At 38.7% G+C, this 23,568-nt stretch overlaps 2 protein-coding genes across 2 annotated transcripts; both read right to left on the minus strand.

Annotated features, from left to right (window-relative positions):
• Positions 1–3,059: 3,059 nt before the first annotated feature.
• LOC127435056 (fructose-2,6-bisphosphatase TIGAR B-like) lies at positions 3,060–6,503 on the minus strand. Its single transcript, XM_051688202.1, has 6 exons — positions 5,913–6,503; positions 5,566–5,603; positions 5,343–5,464; positions 5,123–5,200; positions 4,914–5,024; positions 3,060–4,817 (listed from the first exon to the last, which is right to left on the minus strand). Exons 1-6 carry the CDS (start codon positions 5,978–5,980, stop codon positions 4,410–4,412), a joined length of 825 nt encoding a protein of 274 aa, XP_051544162.1. The 5' UTR covers positions 5,981–6,503; the 3' UTR covers positions 3,060–4,409.
• A 1,742-nt stretch (positions 6,504–8,245) lies between these two features.
• Positions 8,246–20,160, minus strand: LOC127435055 (G1/S-specific cyclin-D2-like). Its single transcript, XM_051688201.1, has 5 exons — positions 19,663–20,160; positions 18,705–18,921; positions 16,028–16,186; positions 14,379–14,527; positions 8,246–10,226 (listed from the first exon to the last, which is right to left on the minus strand). The coding sequence occupies exons 1-5, from the start codon at positions 19,855–19,857 to the stop codon at positions 10,065–10,067; spliced, it is 882 nt and encodes a 293-aa protein (XP_051544161.1). The 5' UTR covers positions 19,858–20,160; the 3' UTR covers positions 8,246–10,064.
• Between the last annotated feature and the right edge of the window lie 3,408 nt (positions 20,161–23,568).

Consider the following 23,568-nt stretch of genomic DNA (forward strand, 5'->3'; position numbering starts at 1 on the left):
CTGTTTTTTTCTTCCTTCTATTCATTTCAATCACATTTGGCATTTCATAACATCTTTTCTATAAAACATCTTGTCTTAAAATAAATGTGATAATTTCAGGGATTCTCATTAACTACATCTGCAACATCTTAAAAATGATTAAATATTAGATCAAATCACCCATTGTAACCTAGATATTTTCTCCAAAAAAAAAAAAAAAAAAAAAATAAATGCTTTCTTGTCTATTGCACAATGCTTTACAATGCATGCAAAAGTTTTCTGAAATAAACGTCACGTGAAAAGTTCCTATTTTGTGTAAATTTTAGGTTTTGTTTTAAAGTGGGACTGCAGCGTAGCAAAATATTGTGAGCACGTGACTTTGTTTGGGTGTCTAAACCGCGTGAAAACTAAATAAAACCCCTGGTTTTATTTAATTTTGTACCAGCATATTTAGCAGTAACTGTTCCCGGTATAAAGAAGCAATTATAGCCAAGATGTACACCATTAACCATCTTGTACAATAACATATAGAGTCATACCTGAAGCACCATTACATTAAGTGCTCACAATGCAATATATCACAAACATATTGGCAATGTAGACACCTTCATTGTGTATGTGTGCTAGAACATGTATATGTGATTTGTCTGTACAGATATTTTCGGTGCGTCCGTAGGAGTTGAAGAATGCGCGGCCACAGACTAGTCTATCGTCTGCTTGGATTGCGGAACGTCAGAACATTTAGCTGTCCAGGTCCCCTGCGTGACCAACCCAACCAAACAGCCGCCCACTTACCGGCAGGAAAATGACAACCCTGAGAAGATCACTAAGTTTCCATCGCCGGTCTGCAGGGAGAAAATAAGGGACCAAAGTTGGTGATTGTTTCCTGTCAGAGTGGGCGTCAGCGAAGACGTGTCGTGTTCTTCTCTCCATCACCAGGTTGGCTCCTCCACGGTCTAGAGGTCAGTAGCACTGCGACATCTACTGGGTAAAACACCAGATGCCAATCATCTGGCCCTAAAAAGTAAAAGGAACGTTCCAGGTTCAATCGGCAGCACGTGTGGCATAATGTTGATTGCTAAAAGAAAAAGTCCACTCATTGCTAGTTTATTTTTAAAAAGCCAAAACCGCGTTTACATTAAGGCACTTACAGTGGAAGTGAAAGGGGCTAGTACATACAAAATTCAGGCTGTTTCTAAAGTTTAGCCACAACATGTTAAAGGGATAGTTCACCCAAACATGAAAATTCAGTCATTGTTTACTCACCCCTATGTTGTTATAACCCTATATTACATTCTTTCTCTTTTTTAACACAAAGGGAAAAACTGTAAAAAATAATGTTGTGCTCAGTGATGTCATACAATGGCAGTTTATAGTAACCACCACCTATTCAGAAGTGTAATAAAGTATTCCATGAGACTCATGATTGTTATGAAAGCATATGATAAGGTTTGGTGAGAAACAAACCGAAATCGAATGTATTATTTAGTAAAAATGTTCACTGACCATTGATCTCCTCTGCGCATTCATGATAGGGCACGAGAGCAACAGTTCACGCAGCCCCCTCGCGACATTGGGCATTCAAGTGAAAACTTGTTTACCTAAAAACAGGTCCTCTACAGCGATAGTGACAACAGAATACAGCACAGCCGCACAAAAAACAGAGAATAGAATTTAATAAACATTTCTGAACAGATTGTAGTCGAAGAATTGATGCATTTCTATGCCCAGCCTTATAGGGTTAGTCATATAGGGTTATAACAACACAGAGGTGAGTAAACAATGACTGAATTTTCATTTTTGGTGAACTAATCCTTTAACATGATTTTAGTGTGATAAAATCACAATTTACCAGATTACATGGTTTACCGCTGTTACTTCGCCATGACAATGAAGTTGTAATATTGGACATAACTTTACACAGATAAGGTTAGTAAGTGATTTTCTCAAAATAAAATCATGCTAATACACTGATATATATAGAGAGAGAGAGAGAGAGAGAGACAGAGAGAGAGAGCGCTCTGAGAAAAATGAAGAGACCACTGCAAAATTATCTCTGGATGTACTATTTATAGGTATGTGTTTGAGTAAAATTAACATTTTGTTTTATTCTATAAAGTACTGACAACATTTGTCCCAAATTCCAAATAAAAATATTGTCATTTAGAGCATTTATGTGCAGAAAATGACAGCTGGTCAAAATCATCACCGATCCTCCACCTGGTCGGAGACCTGGAGAGGCCTTCAAGCCACAGTGTCTCGCACCCACTGTGAAAATTTGTGGAGTATCGGTGATGATCTGAGGGTGCTTCAGCAAGGCTGGAATCGGGCAGATTTGTCTTTGTGAAGGACGCATGAATCAAGCCACATACAAGTTTATCCTGGAAGAAAACTTGCTTCCTTCTGCTCTGACAATGTTCCCCGACTCTGAGGATTGGTTTTCCCCACAGGACAATGCTCCATGCCACACAGCCAGGTGTAACAGGGTAACAGGGAAAGAATAGGCGAGAACCGGCGTGACAATATAAATAAACATTTAATGATTAACTTAAAGCAAAAGACATACAACACAAACACATACAGGGCAGCTGCCCGTAGCTCTCTCTCTCTCCCAAACTGCTGCCTCCGGCGGCCTTTATCCCTCTCGTCGGCTTGATTAGCCTGATTAGGGGCGTCTTCACGGCCCTACCCTGCCCTCCTCCTTGCCACACCAGGTTAATCAAGGTGTGGATGGAGGACCACCGGATCAAGACCCTGTCATGACCAGCTCAATCTCCAGACCTGAACCCCATTGAAAACCTCTGGAATGTGATCAAGAGGAAGATGGATGGCCACAAGCCATCAAACATAGCCGAGCTGCTTGAATTTTTGTGCCAGGAGGGCATAAAGTCACCCAACAGCAATATGAAAGACTGGTAGAAAGTATGCCAAGACACATGAAAGCTGTGATTGAAAATCAGGGTTATTCCACCAAATATTGATTTCTGAACTCTTCCTAAGTTAAAACATTAGTATTATGTTGTTTAAAAATGAATATGAACTTGTTTTCTTTGCATTTTTCGAGGTCTGAAAACACTGCGTCATTTTCCGCAAATAAATACTCTAAATAACAATATTTTATTTGGAATTTGGTACAAATGTTGTCCGTACTTTATAGAATAAAACAAAAATTTTAATTTTACTCTAACACATACCTATAAATAGTAAATCCAGAGAAACTGATAATCTTGCCATGGAATCTTAATTTTTTTCAGAGCTGAATATATCAGTGTGCTAATTATGTACACTATAATGTTTACATCTTGTGGTTATACATTTTTGTATTTTAATGTTTAAAGACCAGCCCCATTCACTTCCAAACTGTTAAAGGAATAATTCACCCAAAAATGAAAATTCTCTCATTATGTATTTACCCTCATGCCATCCCAGATGTGTATGACTTTCTTTCTTCTCAGAAATTAAGATTTTTATAAGAATATCTACAGGTCCTCACAATGCAAGTGAATGGGTGCCAAAATGTTTACGCTCCAAAAAGTACATAAAGGCAGCAAAAAAGTAATCCATATGACTCCAGTGGTTAAATCCATGTTTTCAGAAGTGGTATGACATTAATATTTAATACATTTTTGCTACAAATTCTTCTCCCTGCCCAGTAGGGGGCGTAGGCATGAAGAATGTGAATCACCAAAAACACAAGAAGAATGTGAAAGTGAAAGTGGAGATTGACTGAGCAGGGAGGAGAATTTATAGTAAAAATTGACAAATATTAATCAGTTTCTCACCTACACCTATCAAATCGCTTCTAAAGACATTGATTAAACCACTGGAGTCATATGCATTACTTTTATGCTGACTTTTATGCTGTTGGCACCCATTCGCTTGCATTGTATGGACCAAAAGAGCTGAGATATTCTCCTAAAAATCTTCGTGTTCTGCTGAAGAAAGACAGTCATACACATCTGGAATGTCATAAGGGTGAGTAAATGAGAGAATTTTCATTTTTGGGTGAACTATTCCTTTAAGTATGCGAAAAACACTACAAAATGGACTTACTGTTTTTTCTTCACATTTAACTCATTCTCTTTATTACTGTACATATACATGAGCATGTGTTAATACTTTAGTGTTTTAAAAGCTAAAACAACAGTACTGTGAGTATAAAGAGCTTATAAAACTCCAGAGGACATCAAAAAGATATCTGAGAACTTAAGATTGTTCGCATTCAGAAAGCTGACGAGATGAATAACAGTTTCATGGCATCATATGAACTATCACTGTACTTTAATAACTTATACATTAAAAAAAAAATCACACAGACATAAATGTGCTTTCCTCCCCATGGCAAGTCCTTATCAATACAAACACTGGCCACCAGATCGTATAAACCTGAACACTAGATAATTACTTCTGATGAACCTCATTACACTGTGTTAATCAGAGTTTTTGATGTCATTCAGGTGGTCTTTTCTGTTGATAAAGACACACTGGATGTGGGTGGCCCGTGGGCTGCTCTCTTCTCTACACAGGGTGATGATGAACCTGCAGATGCCTGTGTTTGGGCATGGGGAGAACATCTGGCTCATCTTCAGGCCTGCTGGCACAGCACACTGCAGGTCCTCCACTAGGTGGCGGACGGACACACGGATAAACGCCCCATGACTGACAATCAGAGCATGGACGGGTACTACATGGACTCCATCATTAGCTAGTCCAGCAATCACAGGCTGTTCTGGTTCTGATGGTCCGGGAATGGATGCAGAACATGGGTTGGGTGAGCCATGATCATCTAACATGCGCTGATACAAGGATTTGAGGAATTTCTTGAAGCGTGTCTTCACCTGAATACACACATACAGAAACATGCTTTTCCATTTCAATTTAAGCAATAGCAGATTTTACTTAACCTATTTGTGTAGGTCGAAAACAAGACCTACCTGTTCCAGCGTCTCACCACCTGGCGGGGTGTAGTCTCGGCAGGCCTGACCCGCTGCGTTAGCCATGTTCTTCAGATCTTCTTTTGGTCTTCCCTCTGCTACACCAAACCCCTGCACAGTACATCACAGAGAAACAGAGCTGGGGGTTAAATTAACACACTATTCTGCACACAGGACGAGACAGCAATGGATGTTTGGTGGACACTCACCCTCTCTCTGAGTAAAGGATCCAACACCACCTCAGTAGCAGAAGAATGAAGGTTGTTTCTTAAAATTATTTCAGCCGTCTTAAGAGGGAGAAAAAAAAGAGAGGCTATTAAAGGAAAATTTCAAAACCACATAAATGGTAACAATTAACAAAATATCAGTCAAATGTCACTAAAAAAGGGTTTTGAGAAAAATCATACATAGTAACGGTCAAACACACACCTGAACGGCTCTCTGCAGGTTACTGGCGAAGACATTAGTGAAATGCAGATCTCTGAGATAATGGCCAGCTGCTGCTGCCTGCTGATGTCCTGTGTCTGACAGCGGTGTGTCAATGCCCTGACCTACACACACAAACATTTAGGACAAAACTTTCATCAACACACTTCCAAGGTGAACTGACCTTAAAGGTAAAGCCTACCCATGCACTTGTGCATTAACTTACCTTGAAGCAACTTATCCCTGTTATATTGTGTTTCACCACTAAGAAACAGAGCACAAAGTAACTCACATTAGAGGGGACAGATGACTTGCCATGACATCTAAATACAGTACTTATGTAGCGGTTATTAGGATCGACTAAAGACAAAACATGAGAGATTTCACAGAGTTGAGTATTTGCAACGTAAAACATTACTGAAAACATGTGATGATGTGCTTAATGAGCATATTTGATGCTCAGATAAAGTGTGCATATCCTCTGCCCCTACAACACTCATGTGAACACTCAAGTAAATTAAGAAATATCAACATTCTTGTGCATGCAGACAGAATATGCGTGCACTCACTTACTGTCGAACGATTGTTAATGCAAATGTCAGCATGATACAGTTATGTGTTACCGGCTCTTCCTGGTTCATGAGTCAATGTGCTGCGGATGAACGACGTCACACGATGTAATTGCGTTTTGCCGCCCTCCTGTGGTGATTCGTGGGAAGTACACTGCCGCAACTGTAATTCATGCATATTTATGCCTGTGGATATATATGAAACTTGCTTGTTTTGAAAAAATTTTTTTTACCTCCCCCCAACCCTGGAATCTACGCCCCTGCAAAATAAATAAATAAATGAAAATAAACAACAGTGGAAAAAAAAGAAAAGAAATGCTTTTAATGCTTTCTCTGTTGCTGAATAATACATTTATTATTTATTTAAGGGTTTGCAAACCTTAATCAAGACAAAATCAGGTTACATACATTTGATATGGCATTCGTTGTCGTGTAACAACTGCAGTTATTTTCAGTTTTTAAGAGAGAAAAAAAAAATTTGGAAGAGAGAATTCTTTTTTTTTTTTTTTTCTTTTTTTTTTGAAGAGAAAAAAAAAATTGGAAGAGAGAAAAAACATTATAGGAAGAGAGAAAAAAAATTAAGACAGGCTCAGGAAGGAACTGAAACTATTTTTTTTCCCCCTACCTTGCGTTTCAGAGCTTCCGTATTACACAACCAAACAATACAGAATATATTTTAAATCAGCAGTAAAATCTGACAATAATTGTATCATACACTGTGCTTCTTAAACTCAGGCCTAGAGTATTTAGCAGAGACGGGCCACTTCTATTAAAATGAAAGAGAGAAATTGGAACCCCTAACAGTGAACGGATGTAGAAAGGAAGTCCCGCCTTAAAGGTAAAAGAGCCAATCATCTTTTAGATACAGACTTCGCCTGTCAATCAACTCGAGAAAGCGCATGCGCATTAGCAATAAAAGCCTGGAAAAGTGCGATTTCTAGCTTAATTTGAGGCAAAGAAGCACAATTTATTATTCCGGCGCTATCAAATTTTACAGCCGATTTGAAATGTGTTCTTTGATCGTAATCTCGATCAACCATTTTGGAGATTTCGGTATTTCCCTATTCAAATAGATTGGAGCTGTATGAAATAACTTCCCGGGAGCGTTCCAAAAATGGTCGCCGGTGGACTGACTTGCGTGTTCTTGAGTTGATTACATCTAAAAGCTGATTATATTACATTTTAATAATCTTATTACAATACGTATAATCACTAATTAAAAACTGTAACCTGTAAAGCAAAAGGAAATTCACCACAACAATCTCTGCCAATCCAGTTTATTCTGAGTGTAATTCATAAAAATCACCACAGGAGGGCAGTGAAGTTGTGCACTGCTATATATGATCAGAAATTAATGACTTGTACGTACAGTACACGATCTATTTTTACCATTCCTTTCCTGTTTGTCTCTTGACTTCTCGCAAGTATTACAGTTAAAACGGCTGAATTTACCCACATAATAGCGTATTCCTTACCAATGACAACTTTTTTAGGTAATCTAGAAATACTGATGAGAGAGAGAGATGACAACTCGTTTTCTTTTTTCAATACGAAAACAAACAAACAAACAAACACTAATTTATTTCAATTGAGATTTATTGAACTGAATTTGTATTAGGCCAAAATGAGGTAAGTTTTCAAACGTATAGTAAAAAAAAAAAAAAAAAAAAAAAAAAAAAAAGATGAAGATGAAAATCATTGCTCAAAAGCTTCTGAACACTTTAGATTGGTTATATTGGGGCCTGGAGATGGACCTCTTAAGGCACTATGAACATGTGGCTGCCTCAACATTATACACAAATAATAAGACATATTTTGTATTGAAATGATGTGTTTCCCCAGTCTACCCAACATCTGATAACACAGACTGGAGTAAGGAGTAAAACAGCTTTTTGGTTAGTGAATCTGACAAGCCAATGAAAGGATTAACCTGGAGGCAAAACATGTACAGTAAAAAAAAAAAAAAGACTAGTTAGACTAGTTAAAGAGTATTCCCCCCAACCCCGCTTTTTTAAAATCCTACTGCTCTGCCATGTACTTCCTGATTAAAGTACTGTGAGGTATTATGACAGTGGACAGGTGCATTGGCTGAAAACAATGAAGACATTTCATAACACACATTAATATAATAGCTAGAAAGAGAAGTCAGACAACATCAAACATAAAAGGGGCAAGACTGTTCATGCAAATATCTGCAATTAACCGCCAAGGCACTTTATATATGTTCGCTTTGTTAAATGCCATCTGCCAGGAAGATAAATGACAGTGTAAATGCAAACAGAAAACAGACATGCAACCACCATCTCCAGCAGAAACAAAAACACAATGTATATGATATAGCAGCAACACAGAAAAGTAAATGAAGGTATGCGATAGCTGTTTCTTTTTTTTTTTCTTTTTCTTTTAGCAGCACTTGAACACAAGTTCAAACCAGGTTTACACAGAAATAAAAGAACCTAAAAATTGGTATGATAGCACACAAACACAAACTGATTGGAGAGCCAAATGTGTGAAAACCATTTAAGACTAAAATGAACAAAACTCTCACATTCAAACTTGGAGCCCCAACATGTTCATTTGTATGGTTGTGTTTGAATGGCACATTGGTTTTATACTTTAAGTAAACATTCTCAAACACCTCGGAGTAACTTTTAGGTCCATTAGTAAAATTCAAACTGACTTATGAAATCAATTTCCTAAGAAAGTGCAAGAATGAACTAATGAAGGCAGAGAAAGATTATTGGCATAGTATATGAGAAAAGTTCAAGTAGATGACTGATATTTTGACAAAAGAAAAGAAAAAATAATAGAGTGAAATACAATTGATGATGTCCTATCTATGCTGACATGAATTCAACACAACTAAAAAAAAAAATAATAATAATAATTTCAAACTTCACCATGTCTATGGCAGCTGACTGTTAGATCAGTTTTGGTCTAAATTTATTGGTCTAAATTTATAACTAAAACCCGCAAACACACCTAATATGGGAAACCAGCCCCAAAACAAAAATAACTTAAAAGAAAAGCAATAAAAAAAAATTAAAAGCCCTTAGAAATAATTTGCCCTCCTCTTGTATGCCACGGATAGCCAGTGGGAGGTGAGTACTGAAAGTGCATTTGTATTTTTTTTGCTAAGGATTTCAAAACGTTCATAATATTAAACAACATTAAATCCCTTCAGCATTTTTTCCATCCCACGTGTTGCTGTTTATACATAATATGAGCAAAATATGAGCAAACAGCAACCAAATTTGTAAAGCATAGTCTAAATAAACTATAAATGATTACAGATCTTAATGTTCCAGAACCATGTTCATCAGTCAATCTGTCCTCGGCACCAGTCACTCTTACAATCACGTGTGTAAACTTTCCAGTTCCATCTTAAATCCTAAAATCCACCTCTTTTCTTCCTTGCCTACAACACCTTTACTCAACCTTCACTACATACTTAGTGTCCATCGGAAATCACCGTGTGCTTCTGAAATTATTACAGTCAGTTTGCATGGACTGAAACATGGCATACTAAAGAATAATTTATGCTTATTGCATGCAATGAGATTCATTGGTAAATAAATCCTGTTATATATAATCTGCTAGTCTGACTGGTATTATTATCTATATGATAAGTAAATTGAACCTGAATGAACACTTTCTTTCCTCTAAAATAGCCTGTACTGGGAATACATTCGGACCCCATTTTACCAAGTTTAAAAAACAGCCACTGAAAATAAAAATATAAAATAAAATAAAAAAAGCATTACAGTAATAATAATAATAATTATTATTATTATAATTTTTATATAAACCTTATAATAAACTATACAGATGTATGCTATATAGCCAATACAAGTGTATGCTCTTTGTTAATTACAATTTATAATGTAAAATAAACTGCGTTATTTAATTATGATTTGTGGCCGATTCAATTTAAATTCAAGTATGTAAAATGCCACTGCCAGCAGATTTGAGGCAGCAGCAGCAGCAGCTGCTCTTTTATAAAACACCAAGCTTTGAATATTCTGCATGTATGACCATGACATGTCTCAGTCATCTAATGTGGCTTTGAAATAAATCTTAAATACAATAACAAAATAAAATAATCATATGTCATTTGTAGGTTAAGGAGGTGTGGTGATATGGACAGGAAGTGACATCATAGGTTGACATCGCGGACATCTGTAGGGGTGCAGGACAGGTTCTGAGACTGTGTCCCGTTTTTGGTGGTGCCGCCGTCCTGTGCTTGTTGATGTTGACTCTCTTTGAGGGTATTGGCCAGCAACTGCTCAATCTGCTCTTGACATGACTTCAGACAGTCCTACAACAGAGAGGGACCAAATAACATTGATTCCTACATCTGATTCCTCTTAAAGGGATAGTTCACCCAAAAATGAAAATTCAGGCATTGTTTGCTCACCCCAGTGTTGTTATAACCCTAAATGTCTTTCTTTCTTTTTCTTAACACAAAGGGAGAAACTGTGAAAAAATGTTGTGCTCAGTGATGTCATAAAATGGCAGTTTATGGTGACCACCTCTTCAAGCTTCAAAAGAACACAAAAGTATAATTCAGAAGTCTAATAAAGTATTCCATGAGACTCATGATTGTTATGAAAGCATATGATAAGGTTTGATGAGAAACAACTGAAATCTAATGTATCATTTAGTGAAAATGTTCACTGACCGTTGATCTCCTGTGCGCCTTTATGCTAGAGCGTGAGAGCAACAGTTCATGAGAGTCATTCCTCCGGGAACTGGATTACACTGATTGTGCTGTGTTTCACAGTATAGATTCAAAAGAACCGGCTGATAAAAATCATTAGTTTAGGAATCGGACTACACAGGTCACGCTGTGTTTTGCACTGTAGAATAAAAAGAACCGGCTCATAAATGTCATTCATTCGGGAATCGGACTACACTGGTCGCACTGTGTTGTGCGCAATAGATTCAAAAGAGCCGGCTCATAAGGGGGCCTGGGTAGCTCAGCGAGTAAAGACGCTGACTACCACCCCTGGAGTCATGAGTTCAAATCCAGGGTGTGCTGAGTGACTTCAGCCAGGTCTCCTAATCAACCAAATTTGCCTGGTTGCTAGGGAGGGTAGAGTCACATGGGGTAACCTCCTCGTGGTTGCTATAATTTGGTTCTCGTTCTCGGTGGGGCACATGGTGAGTTGTGCGTGGATGCCGCAGAGAATAGTGTGAAGCCTCCACTCGCGCTATGTCTCCGTAACACGCTCAACAAGCCACGTGATAAGATGTGCGGATTGGCGGTCTCAGACGTCAATCTGTTGCCTCTCGGAGATTCGTCCTCCGCCACCTCACTGCGCCACCACGAGGACTTAGAGTGCACTGGGAATTGGGCAAGCCAAATTGGGGAGAAAAAGGAAAAAAAATGGCTCATAAGAGTAATTCGTTCAGTAATCAGACTACACTGGTCGTGCTGTGTTTCATGCTGTAGATTCAGTAGAGGGGCAGCATAATGGGCACAAAATGGCAGGAACTGTTAATGGTTACATTTCATGTCAGTCAGACAGACCTTTCCTGTCTACGTAGGCAATTATTGGCCAGAATAAACTGCAAACTTGACCAGACTTTATGCCGATAGTCAAAAGTCTGGCTACACAAAACTACATACCATAATTTCAAACAATAAGACATTAACAGCTTGTGTCTTTCACTTTCTGCAGTGATGTGGGAGGTCAGACGGGATGATCTAGTATTAAAGCCAGCTCTTAAACTCCTGTCTCTCTCGGGATAATTGAAACCTGACAGGCTGTTCTCTCCCTGGACCTATTGAGACTGCCACAACAGGCCTTCTTGTCCTGACAACTACTGTACAGGCACAGGAAGGAGTGGTTGCTAACGGAGACATGTGGTGTTTTTTTCCAAGACTTAAGATGGAAAAAATATTAACATTACATTGAGGAGAGACAAAGAATGTGTTAAACATTATGAGTGAGTGTGTGTGCGTAAGCTTTTAAATGGGGCGTTTACTCTCTGGGTCTTATTCAAAACGTTTAACTGTGAGACTTTAAAAACAGCCCGAAAGCAATAAAAGTAGGTTTGTGTAAGAATGTGAGTGTGTGTGTTTCTGTGTAGTAGTGCTTTAATCCACAGATGTGGTTGAGAGGCCTGTGTCTCGCCGCAAGAATGCAGCTCTGAAAACACGCACTGCCGTTGCTGCAGTGAATAAACACACACACATTCACTTACTTACTCATTCATTAAATGACACATCTCTCTCCATTTCCATATAGTCATGAGTGTATATCCTGCAAACGCCATTTCTGCCACTCATTCATGTCCGCAGATTGTCACGGGCAAAATGCAAATAGCTTCAACATGCAAAAAGTGGAAAAAAGCATTCAGATTTGCAGAGTGACAAATTAGATCCATTTTCTAAAAGATTCCCAACTTTACAGAACTTGTTGGCCCACTGCATGATTATCCTGTCAGTCTGACTTAACAAATAAAATTAACTGAACACTTGCCAAACGCCAAATGAAAGCAAAAATGTACTTGGCGAGTAAATGGTGATGGTGGTGGTGGCGTAGCGGGCTAAATCACAGAACTCGTATCAGAAGGTTGCTGGTTCAATCCCCACAGCCACCACCATTGTGTCCTTGAGCAAGGCACTTAACTCCAGGTTGCTCCGGGGGGATTGTCCCTGTAATAAGTGCACTGTAAGTCGCTTTGGATAAAAGCGTCTGCCAAATGCATAAATGTAAATAAAACAGGGTTTTAGATATGGTTAGTAAGTGATTTTATCACACTAGTGTCATGTTAACACATATTATGTTTAAGTATTATGGCTGAAACAGTGTGTAGTTAATGTTTTGTGTATTGGACCCATTTATTTTAATTATGTGCCTTACTGAAAGTGATTTTTTTTTCTTTAGAAAATGAGGGATGAGTCTAAATTATCTTCTATGGTAATCAACATCGTGCCACAACACTGTAAATAGAGTTTAATTTGGATTTAACACGAAACATTCTTTATAAGTATAAACATCTGGGATTTTATATTAGGTCTCTAAGCAGTCCTGTTTTTGGATGAAACTCCTGGTTTCACCTCATTCTCAAAAGTTTGAAAAAAATATTTCTTCACTCTTCTCATGTTCATACTTTTGTCCCACGATTGATACCCTTTTGATGATCAGCCATCTCTGTTGTGAGTGAGAGTGAGTGACTACATTTACATGGACACCAGAAAGCAGTTATTGCAAAAAAGTAGCGTTCCAATTGATACTCACTGAATAAGCGACATACACTTTACTCCTGTATACATGCGGCTAGGTCAGTAAGTAGCTTTCTCCACAGCAACGTAATTTCTCCATGACTCCATCACTATTTTATATTGTTGCTTTGCTTTCTTTCCAGATATTCCAGAGTTGTTGCTGTGTTTGTTTCCTTAACGTTCTATCGCAACCTGCAGAGGAATTGCGCTTTAATAGTCGGGTTTACCTTTCACATAAAACTCCGGGATTCCCCCAATGTACAAGCACATACACGTGAACGCGTGGGACCTACGATATTTTACATTAGTGTGTATAAATGGGTATAGGTTATAGTGTATGTGTTTTTCCCACTGTACTATGAGAATTCTTTCCACTGTGTTGACCTGTTGTTCGGCTCCATCCAATGCGTTTGCTATTCGGTCTGTTCACGCACATGCACACTCCTCAAAAACCTGTTAGAATGCAGCTTATGTGTTTACAAGGCCACATTAAGCCGCATTCTCTGGGAGAAATCGGATGTGTTAAACCACTTTCTCTTAATCTCTTAAATGGCATAAGGAAATCGGTGAGTTTTCAACGCCAACTTATCTTGCTAGCTTGCTAATGTTAACCGCAACACTGCGGCTACTGGCCACATTTACAAGGTTTTCTCTTTGGGCACCGCTTTGTCCATTGAGTATCTTAACAGATTTTTAATGTACCCGCAATTTTATTATTTTTCCCGAACCTCTACCGTTGTGCAATGGATACACAACCTGCCAAGTTCGGCGAATTTGGTCCAAGGGTAATCAACGGGCCACAGGCCATTGGCCCAGAGAAAGCCCAGAGGTGGCACGATGAAGCCCCAGAAGTGACAGTGGGAACACAACTTGCCTTGGCACACACTAGCTGATTTTTGTGCAAAAAAGTGCAAAAAAGCACAAATAAAACAATTATTAAATATCGGTTCTGCATATCAGTTATCGGACAAGTAAACTTAGAAATAATCGATATTAGTTGTAAAAAAATCAATATTCTTCAATCTCTAGAAAAAAAGTCAAATAATTCTGTTATCATAGAAACAAAGTATTTTTTATGCAAAATACAGTTTTATGACCAGAAAGAAATATTTATGGCTGGTAAATTTTCTCAATTTAGCCTCATTTGGTAGGTGTGGCAAAAAGTTCATTTTAGACTCTTTGGATTTGTTTTTGTTTTGTTACAGTATGTAGCTATGATGGACCATTGACACTCACCACCTCAGTGTGGGTGATTTTTGCCAGCAGCTCCATCAGATTGTCCCTCCACAGACTTTGTTCGCTCTGGTCAGGCAGAAGGCCAGATACTGCAGCCCCCACACTTCCTGTGGCGATCATGGAGGGAGGTAACATGGTGAAGCTCTGATCTAAGGAAAAAAACAACCAAACACATCCCAAATCCTCAGTGACTTGCTCAGAGAAGTCGCTAGAACATTACTCACCTGTGAAAGATCTTGAAATAACTTCTCAGGAAACGATTCTGATAATACAATCTATGTTGTCTAAAGGGGGGAGGTCTTATTGCCTCTAACATCTGTTTTGAATTGCACACAGACCTCAACCTGACGTTCACACACTCTCTAGTTTCAGACAGGAGAGCTGTTTTAACATCACTACCTCTCTTAAATCCTCCTGCAGCTGCGAATGAAAAGCAAGGAGAGCCTTCCTGCTCCTCCCACTCCTCCTTCCTCCCTCCCTTCATCACTCTGAGGGCTTTGAGGTTCCATGCACTACTCCCCTCTGCCTTGAAATCCTGAGAATGGGCTCTTGCTTTTCAGTCAGGGAGGAAACCTCCACTATTCCGTGCAGGAAGAGCTTCATTTCATCTACTTTGTTGGTGTTAGTGTGTTTTCAGATGCAGAGGATGCAACAGTCAGCCTTGAATAAACACCCCGTGAGTAACTGCCACAGCAAGGACAACAATAAAAAAAGTCCCGAAAACATCTTGTTTGGTTGGGTTGTGTTCAGGCCTCAGTCTCTTGAACAGATGCAGGGCCACAGAAACACACCCAGTTAGATATACAAAACTTTAATATAGACACAGAAAACAAGGCATCACAACAGCTACTTTCACACAGCAGCAGAATACAGTTGTCAGGCCTCTTGAAGCAACAAATACGGTTCTGTTCATACACAATTCTGTTAGTTTCAAGAGTGACAACCACATTATATAACCAAAGTGACTGCAATACATTTTAAGGAAAATTTTTTAAAGAGCTGACATTGTGAACAAAGTTATTTATATCAATGGTTATAAACCAGGGGGCAGGAGCCCACAAGATGGGCCTCAAGATGACTTAAAATTATATAAAATAAGTTAATAAGCTATAATATAATAATAAAACTTGCTTTAATCTAACAATGCTAAATAAATAAATAAACATGCTAAAAACAAGTACCAGAGGAAAAATCTTGGCCTGTTTGTGGGGCCTTCGAATATTGTCTTGGACAATGGGGGCCCTTGGAGTCAAAAAGGTTGAGAACCACTGATTTAGATCATACAGGAAGGATATTTACACCTCTAGCAAATAAAGAACACAGAAATGCCCAACACAGAGATATAGACTAGTATAAAGATCTTCTGAACTTCCCTCACTATGGTCAAACCCTCATAGAAACCAGCAGGTCATGTTATCGTCGGTTCAGCGAAACAATACCCCCTTACTGCTGCTTGGTTGTCTGGTTACTTTTCAATTAACAAACAGATCAAAATTAAACCAAATTAAATGTACATTTTACAACCTTTTGAGTCTCTCAGTTTCACTTAAATCTGTGCATCTCTGATGAATGCAGCCAGTGTACTATGTCACTCAAATGTGTAGGGTTGTTTAGTGTGTGTGCAACACTTTGATTTCTTGCACTCTTACCTGTTGCACAGAGGGCGATGAAGGTTTGTGCGTGTTTGCGGATCAGTGCGAGTCTGTCCTTGGGTAAGGGCAGTTTGTGCAGGATGTGTTCGATAAAGTCAAGAGGGGTGATGGCAACCATGTTCCATTTCAATTTACTTAGCACCACCAACTCCCACTCCAACAGAGAGAGATCGAGGTGCATATACGGGACAGGGACAGAGAAAAAGAAAAACAGATGTGAACATGAATGAATGAATGAACATTACATTTATATAGCACTTTTCTGACACTACACTCAAAGCACTTCACACAGTGAACAGGGGACTCTCCTCAACCACCACCAGTGTGCAGCATCCACCTGGATGATGCGACTGCAGCCATAGTGTGCCAGTACGCTTACCACATACCAGCTATTGGTGGAGAGGAGAGAGTACAGTTATAGAGCCAGTTAATGGATGGGGATTATTAGGAGGCCATGATTGAGAAGGGCCATTGGGGGAATTTGGCCAGGACACCGGGGTTACACCCCTAGTCTTTACGAGAATGCCCTGGGATTTTTAATGACCACAGAGAGTCAGGACCTCGGTTTAACGTCTCATCCAAAGGACGGTGCCTTTTTACAGTATAATGTCTCCGTCACTACACTGGAGCATTAGGACCCACACAGACCACAGGGTGAGCACCCCCTGCTGGCCTCCCTAATACATCTTCCAGTATGACATGTATGTCACATATAAATTACAGCGACTGTATTACTCACAAACCACCTTTTTGGCACTGACTATACAGGATGCAGATAGGTTTGGTCATTTTCTCAGTTATGTACAGGCCGACATAAAATGTGTGGATTGGTTTCACATTTTCTGTGATTTTGGGGGGAAATCTTTGGGATTCAGCAGAATAGATTAAAACATGGTTAAATTAGTTAACTGTTATTTGTAGCTGAAATCATAATGAAATTAGTAAACATATTTAATAAACAAACACGGGCCTTTGTGAAAGATCTGTGGAGCTTTCTGCAAAGTTCTACAGGGGCAAATTCCATATGGGCCTGAGTTTGCAAAAGATTAAACTAACAAAATGTATTAAAAAGTAACGTGTTTTTTTGAAACCAAGGTATTCTTTAAAGTGACTTGGAGTACCATGTTAATATCACGGTACATTAATTTGGTAGTTATTCAGTACCATTGTACTTCTGGTACTGTATATCAAAGTACCATAGCATTACCATCTGATACATTACTGTACCATTTTTTAATACAGGGAAATTCATAACAAAAACGATTTGTCATTGAAAGTGCATTTGACTTAATCATAGAGAAAATGTCTGACTTCAGTTAGATTTTTGCCCCCTAGTATCTGAACTATACAATTGCAATATTGTGTGGTAGAAGCTAGGGGTCGACCAGTTTATAGTTTTTGCCAATTAATCAGCTCCAATAGCTGCTTTTGGAACAGCAAAAAAAAAAAAAATCAACAACAGTCATTCACCAGTTGCAGTAAAACAATCAGCCAGTTAATCGGTTATCGGCTTTTCCCACCATTGTTGACAGTATCGGCAAAATCCAATAACAGTCGACCTCTATTAGAAGTAATATACAAGCATTACATGAAATGCATATAATGGAAAGACATGAACTGCCCTAATGCACAAACATGAGAAATAAATAGGCTTTACTGACACTGTCTTTCCATCACACAATGCATTCTCTAACTTGTAAATTCAGAGGATTCTGTCAGACTAAGAAGGTTTAGAGACAAAATGAGACAGGCTGCTCATTAAATATGGATCTTTCTAGCCCAAGTGACATGACATCGTAGCTGCAGTCAATCAAACTATCGTGCAAAGCTCCGCCCCTTGTCTTTGATCTCCACCAACCAGATGCTGCATTCTCTGCACACGCTCAACTTCCTTCCCCGCACGTGCCCGGCTTGCTTAGTTTCACCTGCTGTAGCTGCTTTTCTGAGAAGCTCAAGAACAGAGACACAAGGGGAAAAAAACAACCCAAAGTGAGAAGTTCTACACCTTTTTGTGTGTGTTGGTGACTGAACAGGGGGTGAAAGACTACTTAAAGTTACTGAAAACTTCTTCAGAAAAGGACAGTCCCTGACAAAGCAACACTGAATCAGCACAAATGGCAAGACGCCTCCACTTCTTCCTAGATGCAATACAATCATCTATACATTTCATGATTTCTAACGTCCTCTGATAGTTGTTAAAACTGTACATCAGTGTTTTACCATCTCATTTGGAATAAGAAGAGACTGTCTGATGTGGAATTACAAAGTTCTTGCCCATCTCTGGGATCCTTTAACACATCTAACACACACATCCAGTATAACACACATCTTAAAAACCAGTCTCACGCTGTTTAGAGACAACAGAGCATGTCATCTCAGTCCAGCCACAGAGGCCAAAATCAGAAGAATGTCTCAACTCAGACCAGAAGAATGTTTTAACATGAGAAACAACCATTAGGGGGCAAAATGAACTTCTCGAGATGCCTCTACTCATTTCATGTCAACCTTCAACCAAAAATGGCAAGTATAACCACGTCATTGCAATCTTCTCCAATAAAAAATATATGATTATTCAGCAGCTCAAAACAAGGGGAAATGTAAAATATGGAGTTTGCATAAAATACTATTACTGCAGCCCAAGACTTCTTGAAGTCAGCATGCCCATGAGTTCTTACCAGCAGTTGCTGAGATGTAAAGGAGTTGTCTGTGTACATGCAGAGCTTTCTGGCTGACAGCGGCTGGCATGCTTTTAATTTTGAGGCCAGGAAGAGACACACAGCCCCAAGGAGCTGCAAATAACTTTTTTGCGTGGGAACTGCAGCTAAAAATCTGTCTAGGTAGTTCATAGCCAAGGGGAAAACATCCTCTTCACATTTCTCCTCTTCACAAACCTATAGAGACATAAACAGAATTAACTCAATGTAAAAATCAAGTTACAATGTGCATAACAAATAAGTTATTTTACAGTATGTGCTTTTACTAAGATTTAGGTCATACATGCATCATTGCTATAGCTATAGCAATATGTATTACTATATGTAGGTTATTACTGCATGTAACGTGACTACATGTTATTTCTAAGTTCTCTCATGAGACAGAGGAACTTTCCAGTGATAAAGGTATCTTCATTCATTTCAAGGTGTGCCGAATGACGCCCACACATGACTGCTTAGATGATTCGTCACGTTAAAAAAAATATGATCGACCTCTTTGGAGGTCAGTGACAACATAAATATCAACCATATAGATCACCACCTGCCATAATTATACAATATCCGACAATTGATATGAAGTTTTGATGAACCATAATACATTTAAATCGAGGATTCTCGTCATAGTTGCACATTCGCACCACTGAGCATCTACAGGCAGGCTGCAAATAGTTTAAAAATTACAAAACGACATAAAAACAACACAATCTGCACATGTAAACAATGCACAGACTCTCATCTTTTAAACAGAGAACGTGTTTTAGAAAAATACGCACGTATTTACTATTAAATTAACATGTAAAGCTTGCATAGTCATGAAGTGAGGTATCAGCATTGCATTTCCTGGTGATTTCTTGTTTTTGTGTAGTCCTAAAACAGTTCAAACAAACGTTTTCCCGAAATAAAACTTGAACTACAAACCTCCAACATCCATGTTGCGACCATCCGCCTCATAAAAGGCTGAATATCCTTCTGGACGCAATCAAAATAGGGTCTTTGCGGAACATATCTGTCCTCCACTGTTAAAAGACTTTGCAAGACTCTTTCATCGCAGAATATGTTGGGATCCCTCTCAGCTCTCATGTTTGAGTCCTTCTCCAAGCAAAAAAGTTCCATGTTGGGATTTTCCCGTCCTTATCTACTAATATTACCTCCACAAAGTGACGGATGCATGAAGTTGTGACTCTGAAAGAGGATGGTGGTGATATTGTTTTGCCTTTGGCATCAATATAACTCATCAGCTTTATCTTGACTTGCAATGATAAAGCTTTCACTTTTAGATCACGGAGACTGCAATGCCCGTCATGTCTTTCTTTCTAGACTCACACATAGGCTACAGATGAAGCTGATCTGAGTGCATTATTCACTCTCTGACTGCATGACCACCCAAACTCAATGTCAGTCCCTCCTCCTCGTGCACGTTGCTGAAATGCTCAAATTCTCTCCTTCCTGTCCACTCATGGCATATGCATGGTGTTTTAGCCAATCATTTAATATACCACAACCCACCACCCCTTCAAAAGTCAATTCTGTACACCATGAAACAAGTCCCGGAAAAAAATAGGCCTAGTTATAGATTTATACATGCAAGACATACAGGCTATATGCCACTTTTTTATTTTCCCTCACGTGCAGATGCACATGTCCAGTTAACTTATGTTGCTCACTCATTTTTAAAAATTATTATTTTATTTTTTATGCGATCTGTATTTTTATAGTAAACTAAATGCTATACCACTAAATGCAGAAGTTGTGTTTGCACATTATGCATTGTTGAAACTGGTGATAGGCCTACTGTAAATGAGTTAGTATGGTCTTGAGTCATTTACAGTGGAACTTTCCATAATAACTACTCTACATTGACAATTATTTTGCCAAACCACTTACAAAAATTTGCAAAATAGGGCACACAAAAGTTGAATGACACAAAGACAGTATATAGAGTATAGGGCCTTAGAAAGGGGAAGTGACAGGTTGGGCTTGTTGGGTTACATAACAGTGAAATATGAATAGCCAATAAGACTGCAAGAAAATAGCTTGAATGGACAATTTTACAGGATATAAGACTTTACTAACATGCTAGGTTATGCTATATGATAAAAACATGTTCTGATGCCCCACCTGCACCCATGTCTGTCTTTTATTCTCAGCAGATGTTGATTAGTGAAAAACGACTGACAGATTGAATATGTGAACAGCCCAGAGAGATGAAACCACAGTATAAATGATAGCCTCTAATCACAACGCTAATGCCTACAAATATTCATTTATTATTTAGTCGCAACAGTCTGTGACAGATGATGAAGGTGAAAGTCCATTGTGAAATAACTTTAACCTTCAAACTACAATTGTTCATTATTCTAAGAGATGAAAATGTGGCTTTTGTGTTGTATGTTTATGTTAACAGTTGGTGTTTCTTTTTAAAAGGGGTATGAATTATGTGCTGTAAATGAAGCAGAACTGACCGTCTCTTTGAATAGAACTGTATTGGTGCAGAAGTGTCTTGTCTGACACATTTCATTTAAGAAAAAATCCCCTCAGTAATTGAGAAATGGCTGTGTGTCATCACTGGGTTTAAACTGTGAAGCTGAAAACATAGTCTAGTTAAATTGCACTGCTATAAATGTACTGTAACAGAACTATAGACCAATGTTTCCCAACCTTTTTCTGCCACGGCACACTTTTTTACGAATAAAAAATAACACGGCACACCACTATATCCCACATAACCATGATCGATAGTTTTCCTTTTCAAGAACTTGTTCATGTTTTCAGTCCGTCTTTGTAGTGTGTTTACTTGTAATGTTTGAAATTCGGCTATGCAAAAAACGCAAGTCACGTACAGTAGGTAGGCTGTATATTAATGAGGTCACAGGTGGCAATTGGGTAATGAAAAAACAACAAATTTGCTTCTTTTCTAATTTGTAGACTTGTTCTTGCAAATTAATTTGTGCAGTGCCACAGCAAATTACAGGGATGCAAACTCGTCCATGAACGTTTTTTCCGGGGAGAATAAGCTTGGTGTGACTTGCTTCTGTGTCACAAATTTGATTAGTTTCATTAAATGATTAGTTTAGTGACCACTTCTGGAGATATCACTAGGTGGCGACGACTGAGCATCTTATGTGCTATGAGTGAGTCATTGAATCATTTTGAGTAGTTCAAGAACGAAATCTACCAAGAGAATTTATAGTATTCAAGCATTATAAGAACAAAGCAGATCTATAGTTTTCCTTCTGTATGAGCATGATTTTTCATCCAAAAATACAACAATAATAGTCTAATAATAGTGAGTTTCAATAACGTCCTTACCTTCGATCTCCTTCATTAAAATTTGCATGACTACAAATCTACTGACTTCAGTCAGAAGAATTATAAACACAAAGCAGATCTACGGTATCATTTTTCTACAGATTTAAACTGCTGAGCATGACTTTTATCAGAAAAGATGACAATAATAGCCTAATAATAATAATGTGGAGTTTCAATAAAGTTCTTTCGTCAAGTGAACTGGGGACTCTAAATTGTCCCGTAGGTGAGATTGCGAGTCCCCCAACCACTGGGGGTTGCGTCAGGAAGGGCATCCGGCATAAAAAATCTGTGCCAAGTCAAATATGTGGATCACGGATGGTCCACTGTGGCGACCCCTAATGGGAGCAGCCGAAAGAAGAAGAAGAAGAATGTTCTTCTTCTTCTTGTAAAGCACATTTTACATGAGTTGAGTCGAGGCGCCAATGCTCTGTTCAGCGCTAACATCAAGCGGCGCTTTGCCCTCCACATGACAAGAACTGCTGAAAGTGTTTTAGAGGGCCGATTTTACGAGTTAGCCATGCAAAAAAGCGGGAGGTATGCATAATAAACATTGAAAACATGTATTTGGAAGACAATACGAGCAACGGAGCTAGGGGGACTCAATAACTGAGCTAGGCCACCCCCTTAATTAGTATGCTGCAGCACAGTGAGAAACACTGCTATGGACAAACTGAAACTAACGTACAAAAAAATTTATATTTCAAACTCATATAGCCACAATTGGCTCAAATTAACATGCAGTTGATACATTACTGAAATATTCATCTGACAAGCACTAGCATGGAGTCACAAATTGCTTTGGCCTAGCAGCGGAGTTCCACATAATTCCACATTAAGGAATTTCATTCAAACCAAAAAAGCATCCATCTTTTAAATTAATTAACTTGCGGAACTAATTCAGCAACATTACAATACAATAGAAGACTTTAACTGTCATACTGACCCATTTTTAAAAAGGGAGATTCCTGGACATTTTTCACATTCCTAAATGCGGGGGGGAAAAAAGAGATCAGCCGTATTAAAAAGAGCAACTCTAAAACAGCCGCAGACACTATCAGTGATTCTTGTAGAACAATTATTTTAAACCTACTGTATAATGAATCTGGTTAGTTCTTGCTTCAATGCAATTAAAATGACTTTATAACTGTATAATAAAAGTGTGTGTATATACACAGATGAGCTAAAACATTATGACCGTTCATAGGTGAAGCGAATAACATTGATCATCTCCTAACAAGGCCACATGTCAAGGTCTGGGTAGATTAGATGGTAAGCAAACAACAAGTTCTCGTAGTCAACGTAGTGTTGAAATCCAGGAGACATATGCAAGAGTAAAGACCTGAGCAACTTTGACAAGGGCCAAATTGTTATGGCCAGAAAACTGGGTAGGAGCATCTCTGAAACGGCAAGGCTTGTGAGGTGCTCCCATTCAGCAGTGGTGAGTACATACCGACAGTGGTCCGAGAAGGGACAAACCACAAACCGGCGACAGGGTGTTGGGCGCCCAAGGCTCAT

The sequence above is a fragment of the Myxocyprinus asiaticus genome, chromosome 45 (assembly GCF_019703515.2).
Source record: "Myxocyprinus asiaticus isolate MX2 ecotype Aquarium Trade chromosome 45, UBuf_Myxa_2, whole genome shotgun sequence".
Classification (NCBI taxonomy): domain Eukaryota; kingdom Metazoa; phylum Chordata; class Actinopteri; order Cypriniformes; family Catostomidae; genus Myxocyprinus; species Myxocyprinus asiaticus.

Excerpts from the sequence above, each read along its gene's own strand:
- LOC127435056 (XM_051688202.1), bottom strand. The coding sequence starts at position 5,980 with ATGAACCAGGAAGAGCCGGTAACACATAACTGTATCATGCTGACATTT. Across the intron at positions 5,465-5,565 it reads CAGGGATAAGTTGCTTCAAG|GTCAGGGCATTGACACACCG; the intron begins GTAAGTTAATGC and ends TTGTGTGTGTAG. Across the intron at positions 4,818-4,913 it reads GTGGTGAGACGCTGGAACAG|GTGAAGACACGCTTCAAGAA; the intron begins GTAGGTCTTGTT and ends GTGTGTATTCAG.
- LOC127435055 (XM_051688201.1), bottom strand. The coding sequence starts at position 19,857 with ATGGAACTTTTTTGCTTGGAGAAGGACTCAAACATGAGAGCTGAGAGG. Across the intron at positions 18,922-19,662 it reads TCGCAACATGGATGTTGGAG|GTTTGTGAAGAGGAGAAATG; the intron begins GTTTGTAGTTCA and ends ATGTCTCTATAG. Across the intron at positions 16,187-18,704 it reads TACATCTCAGCAACTGCTGG|AGTGGGAGTTGGTGGTGCTA; the intron begins TAAGAACTCATG and ends TCTCTCTGTTGG.